Source organism: Podarcis vaucheri (assembly GCF_965113315.1).
Source record: "Podarcis vaucheri genome assembly, chromosome: 2".
Taxonomy (NCBI): Eukaryota; Metazoa; Chordata; class Lepidosauria; order Squamata; family Lacertidae; genus Podarcis; species Podarcis vaucheri.
Window position 1 is genome coordinate 17421786 of NC_138760.1, and position 18333 is coordinate 17440118.

Below are 18333 nucleotides of genomic sequence, written 5' to 3' on the forward strand. Positions count from 1 at the left end.
CTTCCTTAAGATCTGCAGAGAGGGCTTCACTTTGGGGAAGACCCATGTGCAAGGTGAGATGAGCTAGCACACCACAAGGCATGGCCTTCTCTGAAACAGCATCCATTCTAACTGTCTTTTTCGGTGATATCTGCCTTATGCCATCTGCATATCTCTGTTGCTGTGTGTGTGTGTGTGTGTGTGTGTGTGTGTGTGTGTGGTTTTTAAAAAAAACATGTTTTCATAAGCTATTTCTAATTACGTTTCCATTATTGCTCAAGTTTATTTGCCGATTTATAGTAACTTTCATCTACCATTATAGGAAACACGTTTTTAGTAGTATTAATTTTAGCTTCAGCAAATTTTGGAAAGCAACTGTGTTTTTACAAACGATATGCAAAGCATAATCTGAAAAAGAAGCTTCTAAAGGAATGTGCGTAGTGCAACATTTAAAATGCAATGTTCTGGCATACAGTTGCTCCACTAGCTGTAATTCTTAATGTGTTATATTTCTGCTCTAATTGGGACACAGCTTAAATGTGGAGTGAGCAAGGGTACGGATGCTATAAAAATAACACCTCCCCATTTCTTAAACCTGGGCAATATCCAACGAATGTGTTCTGTCAGCACAATGATTTCTGTTTGTGCAACAGAACTTCCTCCAAATCTGTTCTAGGGGATCCCCCAAATCTTCCACAACAGATTTAGGGAGGGTACAGTGTATGGGGGTGAGTAGGAAAGGGGGGGGGAATTCCCCACTGCACAAGAAGTAATCCTTGTGCTGGCAGGACACGTTTGCTGGGTACTGTTCCTGTGTTTGTGAGACCATAGCCTGAAGACTCACTATATTTTAGTAAGATCTAATTTATATATTTTAACTGCTGCTATATCTGTACTGTCCCTGTTCTACCGAACTGCAAATTTAAATGTATCCCTATTGTGTTTCATGACTTCCCTGATTTTGTATGTGAGCTGGAACTGGTCTGTGACCAAAATAATTCATTCATTCATTCATAGCCTGAAGAAGGGTCTTCAACCCACAGCAGAGAGGGTGACTATCTGCCCTTTAGAAAGAACTCTGTAGCAGCTGGAATCCGGAGTTTATAAGAAACACATAACTAGGGAATTCTGGGGTTCCGCTGGATGAGATCAGCCTTGCATTCACGAAGGGTTCCAACATTCCTACAGCACTTGTTCCAATCATTCCTTTGCCCTGAGCTGATGCTGCTGCTTGTTCAAACCACACCAGATCCTTGCACTTACCTGTATGTGTCCGCTTGTGTCGCTGCAGTTCATCGCTGCGTGTGAAGCGCTTGCCACAGAACATCCAGGAACACACAAACGGTCGCTCTCCGGTATGCCACCGAAGGTGGGCACGCAGATGAGATGTCTTCCCATACACTTTCCCACAGCCTGGGATGTGGCAGATGTGCTGCTTCTTTTTCCCTGGATCCCCAGTGCCCCTAAAAATAGTTCCATACATAGAATCCTTTTAGTATTTTTGGAAATACTCAGTGTATTTTCACTAGACTTATGTTTAAGTGAATAAATCCCAGTTATATTAATGTGCTTTCTCAGTCTGTTACGTCTTCTGAATCCCTTCCCAATTCTCAGTCTTTACCATGAGACCAGCATCATGTTACATCCTGCACATCTCTAAAATGTGTGTGTGTGTTGTGTATTTCTAACCCACTTTAAACCAATACAATAATATAACAGGGATCTCCCTTTAAAATTAGATGCTCTACAGCTACACAAATAATAAGGCCAACGAGACCACTTCCTATCAGACTCGCAATCAGATTCCCACAATAGTGGACACTTATTTTTCAATTCTCTCGAGCAAATTTATAGACTAGCCTGTTCTAAGAGATCAGGAAGAGAGTCAATAGCTCCTGTAACTACAAGGAGACAATTCCCTATCTCAAATGCGTGTGCTTTAAATTTTTCTTTGCTGGTTTAAGTGATGGTTATTTCAATTGCAAGCCACCTTGAGAGGCCTCTAGTGGACTGAAAGGCAAAATGCTGAACAAACATTTCTAAGCAGGTGCTCTCTGCTCATCTATGGCTAATATTTTAAACAATGGCCATAAATTACCTCGTTCCCACCCCTACCTTTACTTTGCACTAATTGCTTGTGCAAGTTTCATGTCCTGAATACAGGCAGTTTATGTCTAATTGCTACAACAAGGAAGTTGAGTTTCTGTAGCACAGTTAATTACGCTCATTCATTGGAGTGGTATAGGCAGATGCTACATTATTCGGCTCTGGAAATGCGATTTATTTCTTTTAAGCCCAGATCCATAATTGGGCGGGGAAATGTAGGAAATAAATGGGACAGCAAAATAAATGCAGATGGTAATGGAGGAATCATGCTGGATAAGAGGTGGAGGAAAGAATCCATGGGTACTGTTGGAAGGCTCCCCATTGGTTCCTAGCACCCAGAAAATGAACACCTCATTTCCCATGAGCACCAGGAGCAGCTTGATTTGGTTAGTATTGCAATGAGAAGCAAAGGCAACATAAGCCTGATTGTAGCTCCCCGTCACGTAACCCTAGCAAAACTTTGGTCTACATGGAGCTACAAGATGCACAACTTCACCTGAAACCACCGACATCGTACCCAGGCAGCTCTAAGCAATGAAATCTTGCAGCAGGGTGAATGTGGCTAAGTCACAGAAAATAAACTGGTTGAACAAATCATTCTCTCCCACCCTACCCACATGGAACCCAGGAACTGTAATTTTGGGAGGGAACAAGGAGGGCTGGCTACCCTCCTGCAGATATTTCTCCTCCTCCTCAAAACAATTCCCAGTATTCTTTGAGGATGTATACTTGCTGCTATGAAAGTCCTGGATGCAAAAGGTGACCAAAGAACTCCAAACCAACTCCATCTCTCAGTTGCACCACAGCGGACAACACATTAATGACACATGCTATGCCTGCACAACCTTACCTTCCTTCATTGTCCTTGCAGTAGGGGCAAGTGCATGCTTCTCTGCGCATTCTTCGACCTTGCTGCGGCTGAGCGTCCGGGCTGGCCTCTCCTTCTTCAACGGTTGCCCCATCATCAGCCAGCCCGTCGCCACCAGTGCCGTGAAGGCTGAGGTGGGTGTTATGATCACCTGCGGGAAAACAATTTTGCTTTGTATTTCACTATCAAAATGGCAATGGTACACACAACCTACAGAAAAAGGACAATCCGGTTAAAACCAACACCACATTTGGCTTTTCAGTTTAGCTGTCTGGGTAGTTTCTCTCCCCATCCCGCCCCAAAGGAAATGAGAAAATTACTCTTTGGAGTGCAAATGGAGAGCTTTCACATTTTCCAATGAGGAACAGTTATTGCATCTCCCACAGGCAACTTCCAAAAAAATACCCATCCACATGTTGCCCAATGGTTCTTTCCCCTCCTCTCCCTTGCAGCCCCCTATGCACTCTCAAAATCTGCTACAGGGGCTTGGAGGTCCCTCCAGAGCAGATTCCGAGTGCTTGTGCAAGGAGGAAGGCAAAGTCCTGCTGTGTGCACAGTGCTTCTCTGTTTTGACTAACTGCAGTTCATCATTAAGCTCGAAACTGTGGTGCATCTTAACTATGGTTTGTTGAAAGCTAGCTACCTTCATTTAAACCACAGCTGAGATTAACCACAGCTTGTCGGGTTCAGAAGACACAAACTGCTGCTGATCCAAAACGAGGTGAACACTTCCTAACTCCTTGTAGCCACCCTGGAGGACAAAGCAGTACTTACTCAGTACTGTTGCCTAAGAATATGGAAAATATCTGAAGCTACTAAATCCCCACCACTACAGTAGGTTGCACTGGGGCCTAGATTCTTTTGAAGTGTAAAGTTTTTACCTTATGTATTACACATTATAGCTTTGTTCAAGTTTCTTTGTTTGGGAACTTACAAAGTGCTGGGCTTAACAGAAAGATTTTTTAAAGTATCCGTTTAACGGGAAATGATTGTAGTAGCACCCGGGGAGCTAATCTGCAAAACAGATGCGAACCATCCCAATAATAGAGAGAGAAAAGGCAATAAATACAGCAGGCTGAGAGAGAGAATAGTTTAAGTAGTGCTTCTCCTAAGGAAGATATCAGGGTGTTTTTTTTCCTGGGAGCCTGCTAGCTGGCTAATTACTATGATCACAGAAAGCATACATAAAGTTGAAAAATCATCTGTTAACAGCCCATGCACCATATTCTCTCCTCCTCTCTCTCAAAAGCCAATATCCAATTACAAAAACCATAGGAATTATAGCACAACACTGATGAGTTTTCAAATGCAGGCAAGGATATAAAACATTTTGTAAAGGGAGGGGAACCCTGAATGAGTGGGACACTTTCAAGCCTATCAATTTTAGTTTCCATTTTATTGGGCCATTCTTATGCTGTCATCTAATTGCTTCTTCCATAACTTCCCGCTACACTTCCCAATTAGTTTATTTTCCTACAAGCTTCGCTGCTTGATTATTTTCACGCGTTGGGGGGAGTGAGGCGGGGAGAGGAATATCACGCAAATCGTAACAGATGCAAAACGCAGCAGGCTGAGCAATCTGTTTTCAGAGACAATTAGCATATGCCAGTAGTATGGTCCAGCTCACTCATTTCCATCGGACCAAGGCATACATAAAGCCGTTAGGAGTCTGCAATACAAATAGCGCAGTTAGCTCTGCAACGCGGCTTCCATTTAAAAGAAGATACACAACTGCTCCTTAAAGCCATTGCTGTCAATCAACCTGCAATGCATATGCCATCGCAGTACTTGAGTATGGGACAAAAATGCACCGTTGTCTAAGGTGGGTGTGATTCTCAGGTAATGCTGGGGTGTAGGTGTGTGTGACTATGCCATAGGGGTTATCTAGTAAAACGAGCGCACACTCTGGTCCCAGGTTAAACACTCAGCATTTTATATAGTGCTTTGAAGTTTTCAAAGTATTTCAAATGAATTATCCTGATACAGTGGTGCCTCGCAAGACGAAAAGAATCCGTTCTGTGATTCTCTTGTCTTGCGAAGCAAGCCCATTGACGGATTAGCGGCTTATCTGCTGATCGGATAAACTGATAAGCGGCTTAGCGGCTTAGAAAAAGGGGGGGGAGGGGAAAAAACCAGCAGGAACTTGCAAGACATTGTCGTCTCGCGAAGCAAGCCCATAGGAAATTTGTTTTGCGAAGCACCTCCAAAACGGAAAACTCTTTCGTCTAGCGAGTTTTCCGTCTTGCGAGGCATTCGTCTTGCGGGGCACCACTGTAATCTTGTAACAGCACAGGCCAAGCCTAGTATATTATTCTACACTGAAAAGGGGGTGGAGGGCTGAACACCCTCACAAACAACTGGTGCATTATACGATTGTGAACTAGGCGTTAGGACACTCATTTCCACTGCAGGCTATCAACAGCTACCTCTGACAACCCTTTGTTGTGAAACAACAGAAAGAAGGCTGCTGCCCTCATGCCCGCGCATCTGAGCTTACTAGAGGCATCTGGTTGGCCACTGTGAGGAACAGGATGCTGGCCTGCATAGATCTTTGATCTGGCCCAGCAAAGAATATTTGTTTATGCCTGGGGATTTTTTTTTGAGGTGGGGGGATTTACTGCATACAAGGGTGTGTTGGAAACATAGAATTGTAGCGTTGGAAAGGATGCCCTGAGGGTGATCTAGTCCAACCACCTGCACAAAGCAGGAATCCTGCGCACAGCCATCCCTGGGTGGGCTCGAACCACCAACTTTCTGGTTAGTAGCCAGAGACACTGACCTATTGCACCACTGGAATTATTTTATCTCTTCACTGCATTTTGGTCTAAGTAATATGTTCTCGCCTCCCTATTAACAAGCTTATGTGTTGCCCGGAGTAGTCACATGCCGTACAAGGAAGTTCTGACATCAGTAACACCGGATAGTTGCGCAAACATGAGACTTGCTAAACCAGTATGTCTGAATTGTAAACTGGACCTAATTACAACTCCCAAGTTTTTGTTTATTAGCTCACCACACTAAAGAAAAATCTGGTTCCAGGCGGAAATTTAAAAATGGTACAATACCAGGACTGTAAGCAAAGAGACATGGAATAAATGTGAGGAAATGACACATTAAAATAAATGAAGTATTGGTGATGAGGCACAAGATTTACATTAATACACTATTTTAAGAAGAGGCAAGCATATGAAAGAAATACTTATTGCTGCGTAAAACTTTATTCTGTTTACTTTGCGAATAGTAATAATGAGCTTCAAATCTAGTTTGATTCATGTGCCAAGCAAATTGCAATATTAGGTACTGGGATCCAACAAAAGTTAAAATGTGCCCGTTCTTTTTTATTTGCTGTTTCTTGTAGCCATAGAAACATCTGACAGAACTAGAGGAGCTGGTTCTGAGTAAGATTACTTCACTTTAGTTACTGAACCTTTTTTGAGGACTACACTGAGATTTGAGACCTACTGAAGACAGTGACGTTGGCATACACCAGTCTTCAAAATCTGTGTTGGGGTTCTAGCTCTCAATAAAACTTAGATGTGTCCAGATGCCTGGCTTAATTTGCTTGCAGTTAGGACTATGAAGTTACTCAAGATTGCGTATCTTATTTCTAACACCAGGGGAGAGTTTGGGGAGGCGGGAATCTATGGAATATGAGAACCTGACACTGGCTTCTAGGAATCTGAATTCTGCCCTCCAGCGCCTGTTGCTGTACACTTATAAACAAGTTGCATTTTAAGGCTTATTTGCCTTGCCTTTGTCCCCACATTACCTTACATTAGAGGCAGGAACCTTTTTCAGCTTGAGGGCTGTATTTCCTTGTGGGTAACTTGGGGGGAGTGCATGCCAGTGGTTGGGTGGACAGGGCCAGAATAAAGGCTGCATTCCGGCCACAGATGTTTCTACACACCTCTCCATCCAGGCAAGCAAAGTACTTAAGGAGGGCTGGCAGTAGATATGGATTGGAGAGAATCCTAAACGCCACATACAGAATTGTGGAGGGCCATGCCTGTTGCCTGCTCTTGCACCTAAGGTTCTCAATCCATGCCTTTGGTGCAGATGGTAGTTGTTTCTTGACAAATCCTCACTTGGGCAAATTGCTCCTGGATTCTTTAATTCTTATTTTGTTGAGAGTTTATCTTGAAGTCAAAACCGGCAATGCCCTCTAGCAGCCAAGGGATAAAGTGCAGTCTCTGCACAAGCCCCAGCATGCCCCAACTCCTGTTTCAATTTCCAAGCCTCAAAAGAAGATACGCAAAGAGGGGTACAGAAAATTCTAGATCCCAATTACTCGACTACCTTCCAGCACTAAAGTAGAAGTCACAGGTGTTCTCTTATCAGGCATTTGCTCTTTTACTTTTCACTTGGAATGCCTGTGTACATCTGGACAATAATACACCTCACTTCCCTAAGGTTCCCTATACCAGCTCACAATCCAGATCCAATTCATTGCAAGTAGCAGAGATGATGGCTGAAGAAAAAATATTATGAAAGCAAGCTTTAAACCGCAGATTAATCAAAGCTTTGGCTGATTCATCTGCAGGGGCAATTCTAAACAAAGTGAGGCTGAGAGTTAAGGGCACACACATTTTTATTTCTTAAGGCTATTTCCATTACAATACAAGATCACTAAATAGAATGGAGACAATATTATGCCCTCCACTCAAAAACTATGTGATATTCTTTGCTTGTAAAGTCCCCAGTTCCCTTTCTTTTTAATATCTCAAAAGGAACCTATATTGAAGTCTGACTTGTAAGAGGTAGATGACAGATCAGTTTGAATTACCTGCACCATCAAGACAAAATGAGTGTATACCACAGTTTGCGACCCAGAAACATTTAAAGAATAAAGAAGTTAGGAAGTGCCCACATGGCTATCAATTACAGGCCAACCCTTCCAACAACGTCACGGGTAGTTTTTGGCTAGCTAGACCAAAGTAGTAGCAAATGGCTAATTGGATAGAAATCAGATTCAATGAAACTGGAGCTGGAAGAGAAGCAGGATGCCCCAGGGAAGTCTGAACTCTAACCTCTTAGGGTGAGGTGGGGCTACGGATAAATCCAACAAGGGTATCTGTAGAGTTGGCCAAGGTGCAGGGAGGGCTGCAACTCAAGGCCTTCAAAGGCTACAGCTGCTAGCTTGGGGAGGTCAGGAACAAGCAACTTCCCCAGTCACTAAGGCCACTTCTCTTGTTAGGCAGGCTGAAACCAGCTAATCCTCAAAACCAAGAAGCCTAATTCAGCTATCCTCCCTCTCACGGTGTCTTTCCTGCTTATCATCCACTGAGTAGAGAACTGAAAGGAGAAAATGCGGGCATGCTGCAGAGGGCAGTTCTTGCCCAAGAATCCTCTGGTCAAAGTTCACAAAGTTGCTAAACACTGATCTCTCTACTTTATTGCATGCACACACAAAATTAACACTTTCTTCATTCTGCATGAAGTGCTAAGACTCAAAGTCTAAAAGATTGCAGAGTCATCAATAAGAAAAATTTGGTAACTTGGGACTAAAAGCCAAAAGCCTGTCAATGCTGTGTCAAATGACTAGATGTTCAGAGGACCTCTCCTCCAAATAAAGAGAGTTTTGCTCAACAGCTTTATTTTAGGGTTGGTGCCAGCATACATGTTCACAAAACAGACTGGAGTGTTACAACAACAAAAGAAGCCAGTATTGCCCCATACTTCAAGTATGAGTTAAGGAAGAATGCAAGAGGAAGGATTAAAATGTGTCAGGTTGTTATTGTTTTTACCATGTGTTACCAGGATTCCTTTAACTTTCTGTTTAATGTGGTGATCATGGCCAGCCATTTGGAAAGTTTGCCATGAACAAGATAGCACAAATTCAGTGCTTGCTGTGTTATATATGAACTCCCCCCCCCTTGCCAACTGCCATCAGGAGAGTAAAGGTAAAGGGACCCCTGACCATTAGGTCTAGTCGCAGACCACTCTGGGGTTGCCGCACTCATCTCGCTTTATTGGCCAAGGGAGCTGGTACACAGCTTCCGGGTCATGTGGTCAGCATGACTAAGCCGCTTCTGGCGAACCAGAGCAGCGCACGGAAACGCCGTTTACCTTCCCGCTGGAGCAGTTCCTACTTATCTACTTGCACTTTGACATGCTTTCAAACTGCTAGGTCGGCAGGAGAAGGGACCAAGCAACGGGAGCTCACCCCTTTGCGGGGATTCAAACTGCCAACCTTCTGATCGGCAAGCCCTAGGCTCTGTGGTTTAACCCACAGCGCCACCTGCGTCCCTATCAGGAGAGTAAGGTAAAGGTAAAGGTACCCCTGCCCCTACGGGCCAGTCTTGACAGACTCTAGGGTTGTGCGCTCATCTCACTCTAGAGGCCGGGGGCCAGCGCTATCCGCAGACACTTCCGGGTCACGTGGCCAGCGTGACAAAGCTGCTCTGGCGAGCCAGCGCAGAACACACAGAAACGCCATTTACCTTCCCGCTAGTAAGCGGTGCCTATTTATCTACTTGCACCCAGGGGTGCTTTCAAACTGCTAGGTTGGCAGGCGCTGGGACCGAGCAACGGGAGCGCACCCCGCCACGGGGATTCGAACCGCCGACCATGCGATCGGCAAGTCCTAGGCACTGAGGTTTTACCCACAGCACCACCCGCGTCCCTTCTAATCCTTCTGATCAGCAACCTTCTGATCGGCAAGCCCTAGGCTCTGTGGTTTAACCCACAGCGCCACCTGCGTCCCTATCAGGAGAGTAGGTGGGGGCAATTCTGTGTCAATGCAAAGCTCATGAGTCTCTCTCCTACACTCCAATCCAAGGGAACCATGTGGCTTCCCATTGATGAACTCACCCATAGCACATCCCTTACAGAAAGCATAGAATCATAGCGTTGGAATTGACCCTGAGGATCATCTAGTCCAACCCGATACGCAGCTGTTTCATATGGGGATCAAATCTGCGACCTTGGTGTTATCAGCAGTATGCTCTGACCCAGAGGTATTCAACCTTTTTGAGTCTACAGCTCCCTTTACCAACTGCATTCTTTCTGTGGCACCCCTATGGGGTTCAGGAGCCCAGTTATGTCACCCCTTGCCTGCAAAGCTGGCAGCCTCCCACCCTTTCTCAAACACCCCCCCCCCCTTGTGGAGTCTTCCCTCAGCCTCCTCTCCCCTTTTCCTTGGGAGTCCTCTGGGCAGCTGCTGCTGCTGCCGCCCCTGGTCTTTGAACTGCAACCCCACCCCAAAGAGAGGTGCCTCCCAGAGACACCATTCGTCTGTGGAGCTTATAGCCAGGGCTGCTGCAATAAACAGCTGTGCAAACCTTTGGGAGGCAGAGATGTGAGAAGGCATCAGAAGAGGGAGGGAAGGAAAGAGGGACAGAGGCCAGTGCTGTCCGTGGCACCCCTGACCATCATTCAATGCACCCCAGGGTGCCACGGCACACTGGTTAAAAACCACTGGTCTAACCAACTTAGCTATCCAGCTGTGAAGAAATATCTATGCCAAGATAACTTTTTAAAGTCTCACCCCTTGCACAACAGTTTTACAAATAAATGTCTTCCACAGGACTATCAACACGATTAAATGCCAACATTAGCTTATGGGAGTTGTAGGCCAATAACATCTGGAGGGTCACAGATTCCTAGTCACCTTTGGGTTGAAAGGAAGCAAGCACCCAAACTAGAACACAGTCATGCAATTTGCCTTAGTGCCTTGTTCATGGCCTAACGGCACAATGAACGTTTGTGCAGAGCCACTGAAAGAACAGAGTTGTCTTCGGGCCTAGACATTCTGTGTACTCAAACACTATTTCCTTATTTAAAAAACACTTCACTTATTAAATATCTTGTGCACTAGAAGAGGCAAGAGCCCCACATCTCGCCACAGAGAAGTTGAAAGTTGCACTGTTAGCTCCTGAACAAACAACTTGATTTCAGAAGCTTAACTTTCTAGTTTGCTTTATTTGAAGAACCATGCCAGAAATAATTAGGACACAACGCATATGTGTTGTGATCTGCAAAACTTACTTATTATTTCACAAGCATGATGAACTGCAGCTCATATATATATGCTCCCTTTGATATATATTTTTAGTTTTTAAATAAAACATAATAATTGTTCTAAACCTCACACATGGCTACCATGAATTATCCCTTGGAATACATTTGCTCTCTAGTTGAGCAGAATGAATTAAATATAATTTTTGCCTTTTGGCTCACTGCTCTTTCTTTAACCAACATCCTTGTCTCTCTTCAAACTTGCCATTCAGTGTGTTTTAATTTCGCAAACTAGCTCAGTGTTGGCTAATCATCATGCTGAATATTAGTAATGTGGGGTTCTATCACCGGAAGTGGCCTGGATTACACTAAAACAGTAGTTTGACTAGTCTCACCTACATGATGAATCACACCTTAAGATGGCCAAAAGTGACAGGTGGATGGGACCCGAAATTTGGGTCTCCAGCTGTTTTTGGACTACAATTCCAATCATCCCTGCTAGCAACGGATGATGGGAGTTGTGGTCCAAAAACAGCTGGAAACCCAAGTTGAGAAACCCTGCATCAGGGCAATAGGATGCTGGCAACTCCAAGGGAAGTCAGAGAAGAGGAAAGGAAATGAACGGCTAAAAGCAGCTATAATATGAAAGACTGTGTCAAAACAAGCATTCAAAGAAACCAAAATAAGGCACGTACTGGAGGCACGACAACCATGCCCTGTTCTCAACTACCCCATATTCTACCATCACATTCAGTAGGCTCAAAACGGGCTGTGCACATGCAGGAATGCAGAAAAGTGGCAATGGGCATTGAATTCAGCTTTGTAGGGAGCTGAGCCCCCCTTTTAATAAAAAAAGTGTTTTAATCTACCCCTTGCGGCTGTGAAGATATGTTTGAAGTGTGTGGGCAATGCCTGCAGAAATCTCAGCAGCCAGACGAATTGCTCAATAAGGCTTCCTGTGGTCAGAAGGCAGAACTTTACTGCCCTCGAAACATCCTTGCCCATGATTTACAGAATGAGAAACTGCTAATCAAAAATAAATTATGTAAAAATGCCATTTTTGTGGGCTACAGAATTTCACTTTCCTTGGTGCCGAGTTCAGACTGTCTCAACGTATTTTTGAGGACACAATATTCTTATAATAATCTGAATGTGATCTAGCCCTCTCAGCATGAAAATCTGATACACCACAATGTGAGAGAAGCAGGATGTACACTAAACCATGACTACTAATGAGGGACACATTTGCAAACAAGCAGCTATGTGGAAAGATGCCAAGAACAAAAACCTCACCTGCAGTTCTGCACGTTACAAAAAACAGTTCCCCCAAAGCAGCTTAATTACCCTTTGTGAAAGAAAGAGAAGCTAAACTCGGCAACACTTTAAAATCATTCTCTGGTTCTCCAACTCACTGGAGAGACTTCTTTTCAAATGCACTACTTAATGTTTAAACATGCACCATTCCCAGAAACCAATGCAAAACAGGAGCAAGAACAAACAAGACAGGCTTTCCAAACAGAATTACTTTTTCCAAGCAGTATTAGATCTCTTTCAAAACAAGGCTGCACATTTTGAGTGCCAACAGCTAGTTTTAGAGTACCTTTATACAAATCTATGGTCTTGTTTTTAATCTACTGTCTTAAGAGTAGACTGTTTGCAACAGAATCATGCTTTTTGCTCACCAGTGGCCCTTTGTAACAAATGGCAGCCTTTGTGCCATTCTGAATGCTACACATTTCAACAGTGATATCATAGCCATACTGCATCCTTTCTTTGTCTTTCTAAATATACATTCAAACTACCTCCACACTGTATAGCTGCGTAAAAACCTCCTTTATCCTATTTATTTACTTACAGCATTTGTACACCATACCCTAACCACAAGCTTACAATAAAAAAGTGACACTAAAGGAAAGAGGGACAGGGAGGGAAGAGGAAAATCTAAACCTGAACTAAGGCACCAATTATTAAAGAGTTGTTCCTATGATGACCAGCTGTCAGTTCAGGGGCAGGAGGTGCCTGATGGAGCTGGTCTCTCACCCCAGAACTGATGGAGTGAGCAAGGAGGCCTGATGGAGTTGGCCTGTTCAATATGGTTCTGGGGCTGACAGGAACTGTAGTTTGAAATATCCGGATGGCACCCAGTTGGCAAAGGCTGCTGTATGCAATGCCCTGTCTTCATAGAATCATAGAGTTGGAAGAGACCACAAGGGCCATCGAGTCCAAACACCATCAGAGCACTCCTGACATATGGTTGTCAAGCCTCTGCTTAAAGACCTCCAAAGAAGGAGACTCCACCACACTCCTTGGCAGCAAATTCCACTGTCTTTGCTGGACTGATTATGAATCTGAATGGTTAATGTCACCAATTGGTGAGGGTCAGTTATGAGTTCCTAGATCAAATCTCAACTTAGCTCACACAACTATCCTTTGTCCAATTGCCTAAGAGACTTGTAGGAGAAAGAGATGGAAACTGCACAGCTCAGGTCCAGTAGTGTCCAAACTTTTTAAAAAGAGGGCCAGATTTGATGAAGTGAAGGGCTCTGAGGGCCAACCAAAGTTTTTGACCTTTTTTAGGGTTGAAGTTGTCAATGGTTTTTTAGGATTTTACCCCAGGAAATAAACTGCCACAGGAACCAGATTAAACTGACCGGTGGCCAGATTAGGCCCCCTCGAAACAGACTTTGAACATGCCTGTACTACTGGAAAACTTAAGGTCAGACACTTCAATGGTGGCCAGACTTGGCCCTCTAGCTGTTTTTGGACTAGAACTCCCATCATCCCTAGCTAACAGGACCAGTGACCAGGGGTTATGGGAATTGTAGTCCCAAAACAGCTGAAGGGCCAAGTTTGGCCACCACTGCTTTAGGTTTTCTTTTTACTACAACCAAAAGGGCTAAAACACTTTATTCTCATTTTTAAGACATGCAAATGCAAAACAAGGGTTATATTTGCAGATAATGTGACACAAAAACCCAGTTATTACCCACAACCTGACACCTATCATATGTAACAGGCAGCCTGAGACTGGGCTGCATTGCAACCAAGTGTTATACCCACATCTGCATTCACGAGGGCAATGCACCTACCAGCTACATCTTAGCAATAGCAACCTTCCTTGATTTCTGTGCATGTTTCAGAGCAAGTCTATAGAACCTTTGGCCCTCCAGATGTTACTGGGCTCCAGCTCCAATCAGCACTAGCCAGAATGGCTAACAAGTCAGTGGCGATGTAAATTGGGAGACCAGAAACATCTGCAGATGAAATGATTCCCCATCCCTGTTTAAGCATTGTAGATCCTGGGAGTAGCCATGGCCAAGGACAATGAGCTGTTGGTTCACACATTATTTTGCTTCTATGATTGAAGACATAGGTCAGACATCTACAACAACAAAGAGCGTCACAGTGACATGTGGTCTATCCTTGGACTATCTGACTATCAAGGTCTGGTGAAGGACGTAATCTTTTTTTGGTAAAAGCAGCACCGCCCTCCAACCGTCTCCCTGGAGCTCCTCCTCCTCCTCACAGAGAGGAAAACTTTTTGGATTAAACCACAAGTTTTTCCACTTATAATCAATAGCAGCTGAGGTGTGAGAGTAATATCTGAGTAGCACTAAGGCAGGCATCCCCAAACTCAGCCCTCCAGCTGTTTTGGGACTACAACTCCCATCATCCCTAGCTAACAGGACCAGTGGTAAGGGATGATGGGAACTGTAGTCCCAAAACATCTGGAGGGCCGAGTTTGGGGGTGCCTGCACTAAGGGATATGGGAGATTATATCTCCTCTCAGCAGCCCATACCTCAGACTTTAGAAAAGGGGAATTATGTTAGGAACTCTAAATACTACGCTTCACTGTAACATGCAGTTTAGCCCTGTGTCAACAGCATACAATTTATTCATTTTAAAAGATACAATTCTGCTGCTTCCAAGTCCCAGAGGTCTCATCCTAAAGGTAATGTAATAAATATCTATTATCTTATGGTTTCAGATCTTTTGAATTCGACATCACGTCACATGAATGAATGTAACACAGCTAGGCTACAACCCTGGACACACTTATTTGAGGGATACTCTGAGCTCATTGGCATTTGTGACTCAACACAGCATGTTTATTCTTTCCCCCCACCCGTCCTCTTCAGCTTCTGGAATTTCTCTTATTCCTCTTCCATATGTGCAATCCTGAATTCCCAGGCCACAAGGGTTTTACTTGCACATTCTTTGCCATCCACTGATATCACTGAGCAAGGGAGGAGTTAACAATGCATAAAGCATCCTCAGTGAACTTTGGAAACAGTGATCTCAGAATGCGGGAACACAGTGACTGGATCCCTAACCAGTGGCTGTATAAATCTTGTGTTATACTGTTACGTTACATGAACAAAAGGAGGGAAATTCCACATTTAAATGACTGATTGTACACAGGGAGCCTCAAAAAGAATAAATAAACCACAGCTTGGTTAATGCAACCAGGCGGAGAGCCAATCACTTATGGCATCAATTTCTCCCCATGCCCTCAGACCCTCCAAACATGGCAAAGCCTAAGAGTTCAGCCATCTCTGTAGCCCTTGAGGGCAAGGGTTTGCTTTAGGACATTTTCTGCAGCTGGGTGGAAGGCGTTTCCCTGTAGCACTACTTAATCATGCTGTGGTGTGTGTGTGTGTGTGTGCACGCGCTGCAGCTTTGTGGATCCAGCCAAACTTGAAGGTCTTTCCCATCTGGTCATCACTCCACCAGGAAGGAGGGAAGTGACTGGATGGAAAAGATCTAGGTGTTGGGTTCAGATTTGGTATTTACACATTTTGCAGCTACATGAGATCATACTACACAAAAGCAGCTTCTGCGGAGAAATAAATAAGAGAAGCATTTTTTTACACTCCTCCACAACTCTATTATTTCAAAAATGGTTGCTGGGAGTGTGCCAGATCTGCTTTGCCCCTTGGCTGGTCGCTCCAGAAATGGCCAGCTCTCTACATAGTTGCAAACATTAAAAGGTATATTTATAGGCAAGCAGCCATCATAGCATTAACAGCCATCTAAATCTACCTAGAATATTACTGGGGAAACCCAGCCAGATGGGCAGGGTATAAAGAATATATTATTATTATTATTATTATTATTATTAGAAAATGAGAAGTAATAAATAGTCTGCATGGAAGGTCCCAATGTAAATTTATGATGTTATTATAACTGGTATTATACCATGGCAAGATATGGACATTCTACATTCTTACATTCTTAAAACTTTCTGAAACGGTGGCCCTCAAATATGACACAACCCTCAACTGGACACTGTAATAATACGGCAAAGCCTTGAAAATTCTGATACACTGAATTGGACATTTTCAGAACTGGAAAGGCAACTGTACGTTTTGTAGTTTGTGTCCTCATTTGCAATCTTCAGCATGTTTGCACTGACACTTCCAATGCATTTCCACTAGCAATGAAGGGAAGAAACTTGCCCTTCTAAAACAGAAACTGATCTCAACCCCAACCATATGCCTTCCTAAAATCTCCCACTTACCTGTGGCATTTGTTATAGTGAGTGGAAGCCCTTGCAGCTGATGAAGCTGGATCCCAGATCCCAGGGCCCCCAGGTTAATGGTCTGAAGGCCTGGCACAGAGGAAAGCTGAGCGGCATTTACAGTGACGGTGCCACTGGGCAGAGAGGCAGAAGCGATGGGGGTCAGTGTTGTGTTGGTGCTCCCTGTCTGCCCCAGGGAGACTCCTTGCACGGGAGCCAAGGCGATTGTCTGAGCTTGAGGGTTCTGAACCTGAAGATTCTGCAGCTGAATCGTCTGCCAGCTCACCTGCCCATTTGGCCCCATAGTGGGTGTTCGAATAAAGATTGGACCAGCATTGGGGAGAGCCTGGATCTGCAGGTTCTGCAAGGCATCTTGGGTAGTAAAAGTCTGGCCAGCTTGCCCTCCTTGAACAAGCTGAGGCTGCACCAGGATCTGCTGCTGCTGCTGCTGGTTTTGATCAGCATCTTTCTGCTGCCCTTGCTGGACTGTCACTCCAGCCAACTGCAGAGCATCAGTATTTTGAGCACTTCCTGTCCTCTGAGGCGCCTGTACCTGAACGTTTGTTCCCAGAGTGCCGCTGGTGGAAAAATTCATGATGCTCAAATTACCTGTTGTGGTAGTGGTATTGTAGCTGTTGGCATTGGTAAAGAAAGCGGCAGAATTGGCCTGGGACACAGCTGTGCTGGAGGAACTGACAGAGGTGCCAGATGTTGCTGGTTGAGAGCCACTCTCGCTAGAGCCAGAGGTGCTTAGAGTAACCGACTGAGAAGTGGGTGCCAAACTGGCTGCAATGCTATTGACAGGCAACAAAGTGATATTGCCATTCAAAGCCAGCGGCACATTAGTGACATACTGAGTCTGCCCTGACAGGGCATTCACTCCCTGAATGGGGACAGCCTGCTGCAGAAGATTTGGCATGGCAGCCAGGATATTGCCTGTCCCCGACTGATTTGCAATGAGCTGCTGGTTCGTCCCAGGGATGATCTGCAATTGGCCATTGGCATCCTGTTGGACGCTGACTTGGGTAGGGGTGGTGGCAAACTGCAACTGTTGGCCATCCACAGTTTGAAACTGGGGAATCACCCGGTACTGAATACTGGGTATCATTCCTGGCAAGCCCGTGAGGACTTGCTGGCCCTGCATGTTAGGGGTGGTAGTAACCACATACTGCCCTGTGGTAGCAGGTCGGTTTTTGGATGACGAATCATTCTCATCATTGCTTGTGTTCCCTTGGTCTTTGGGGGAGTCAGAAGTCCCAGAGGGTGTAGAAATTAGTTGCCAACCATTTGCATTCTGGGAGATATGAGTTGCAGCAGTGAGGTCCAGTTCATTTGAGCCTCCTTGTTGTCCCTGTGATCCATCAGCATTCTCATTGGGAGATTCAATCCTGCTGCATGTTGCAGCCAGCAGAGCCAGAGGGGAAGGCTGGGACTCCTATCAGGGAACACAAGACAGAGAGAGGAGTCAGGCACTTGCCTCACTTTCCGGGGGTTTGTACAAAACAAGGAAAAGCTAAGGAGGAGCATGCAAGCAAGACAGCCTATTGGAAGCTGTTGAACCACCCACTACAAGCAGCAGAGACTGCAAACATCAGACTCACAAGCACGGTACAGATCAGCTGCAGGGAGAACAGCTTTCACCTCCAAGAAGATTTCTAACAAATACATCCTTCACCACAGTGTGACTTTCAATCACAAACAGCCTTCAAAACCCACAGAAGGCAGTGATGGCCATCAACCTAGATGGCTTTAAAAGAGGATTAGGCAGATTCATGGAGGATAGGACTATCAAAAGCTACTAGCCAAGATGGCTATGCTTTGCCTCCACAGTTGGAGGCAGCAATACTTCTAAATACCAGATGCTGGAAGCCATCTTCTTGTGCTCAAATCCTGCTTGCTGGT

At 44.7% G+C, this 18333-nt stretch overlaps 1 protein-coding gene across 3 annotated transcripts in view; it reads right to left on the minus strand.

Annotated features, from left to right (window-relative positions):
- The window catches only part of SP1 (Sp1 transcription factor), a 29148-nt gene that overhangs the window by 7737 nt on the left and 3078 nt on the right, over positions 1 to 18333 (minus strand). For all 3 annotated transcript variants that reach the window (XM_082212461.1, XM_082212462.1, XM_082212460.1), the window contains exons 3-5: positions 16432 to 17866; positions 2936 to 3104; positions 1243 to 1442 (exon numbers count right to left, since the gene is read on the minus strand). In XM_082212461.1, the coding sequence (XP_082068587.1) occupies positions 1243 to 1442; positions 2936 to 3104; positions 16432 to 17866 (1804 nt within the window). The remainder of the gene's footprint in view (positions 1 to 1242; positions 1443 to 2935; positions 3105 to 16431; positions 17867 to 18333) is intronic.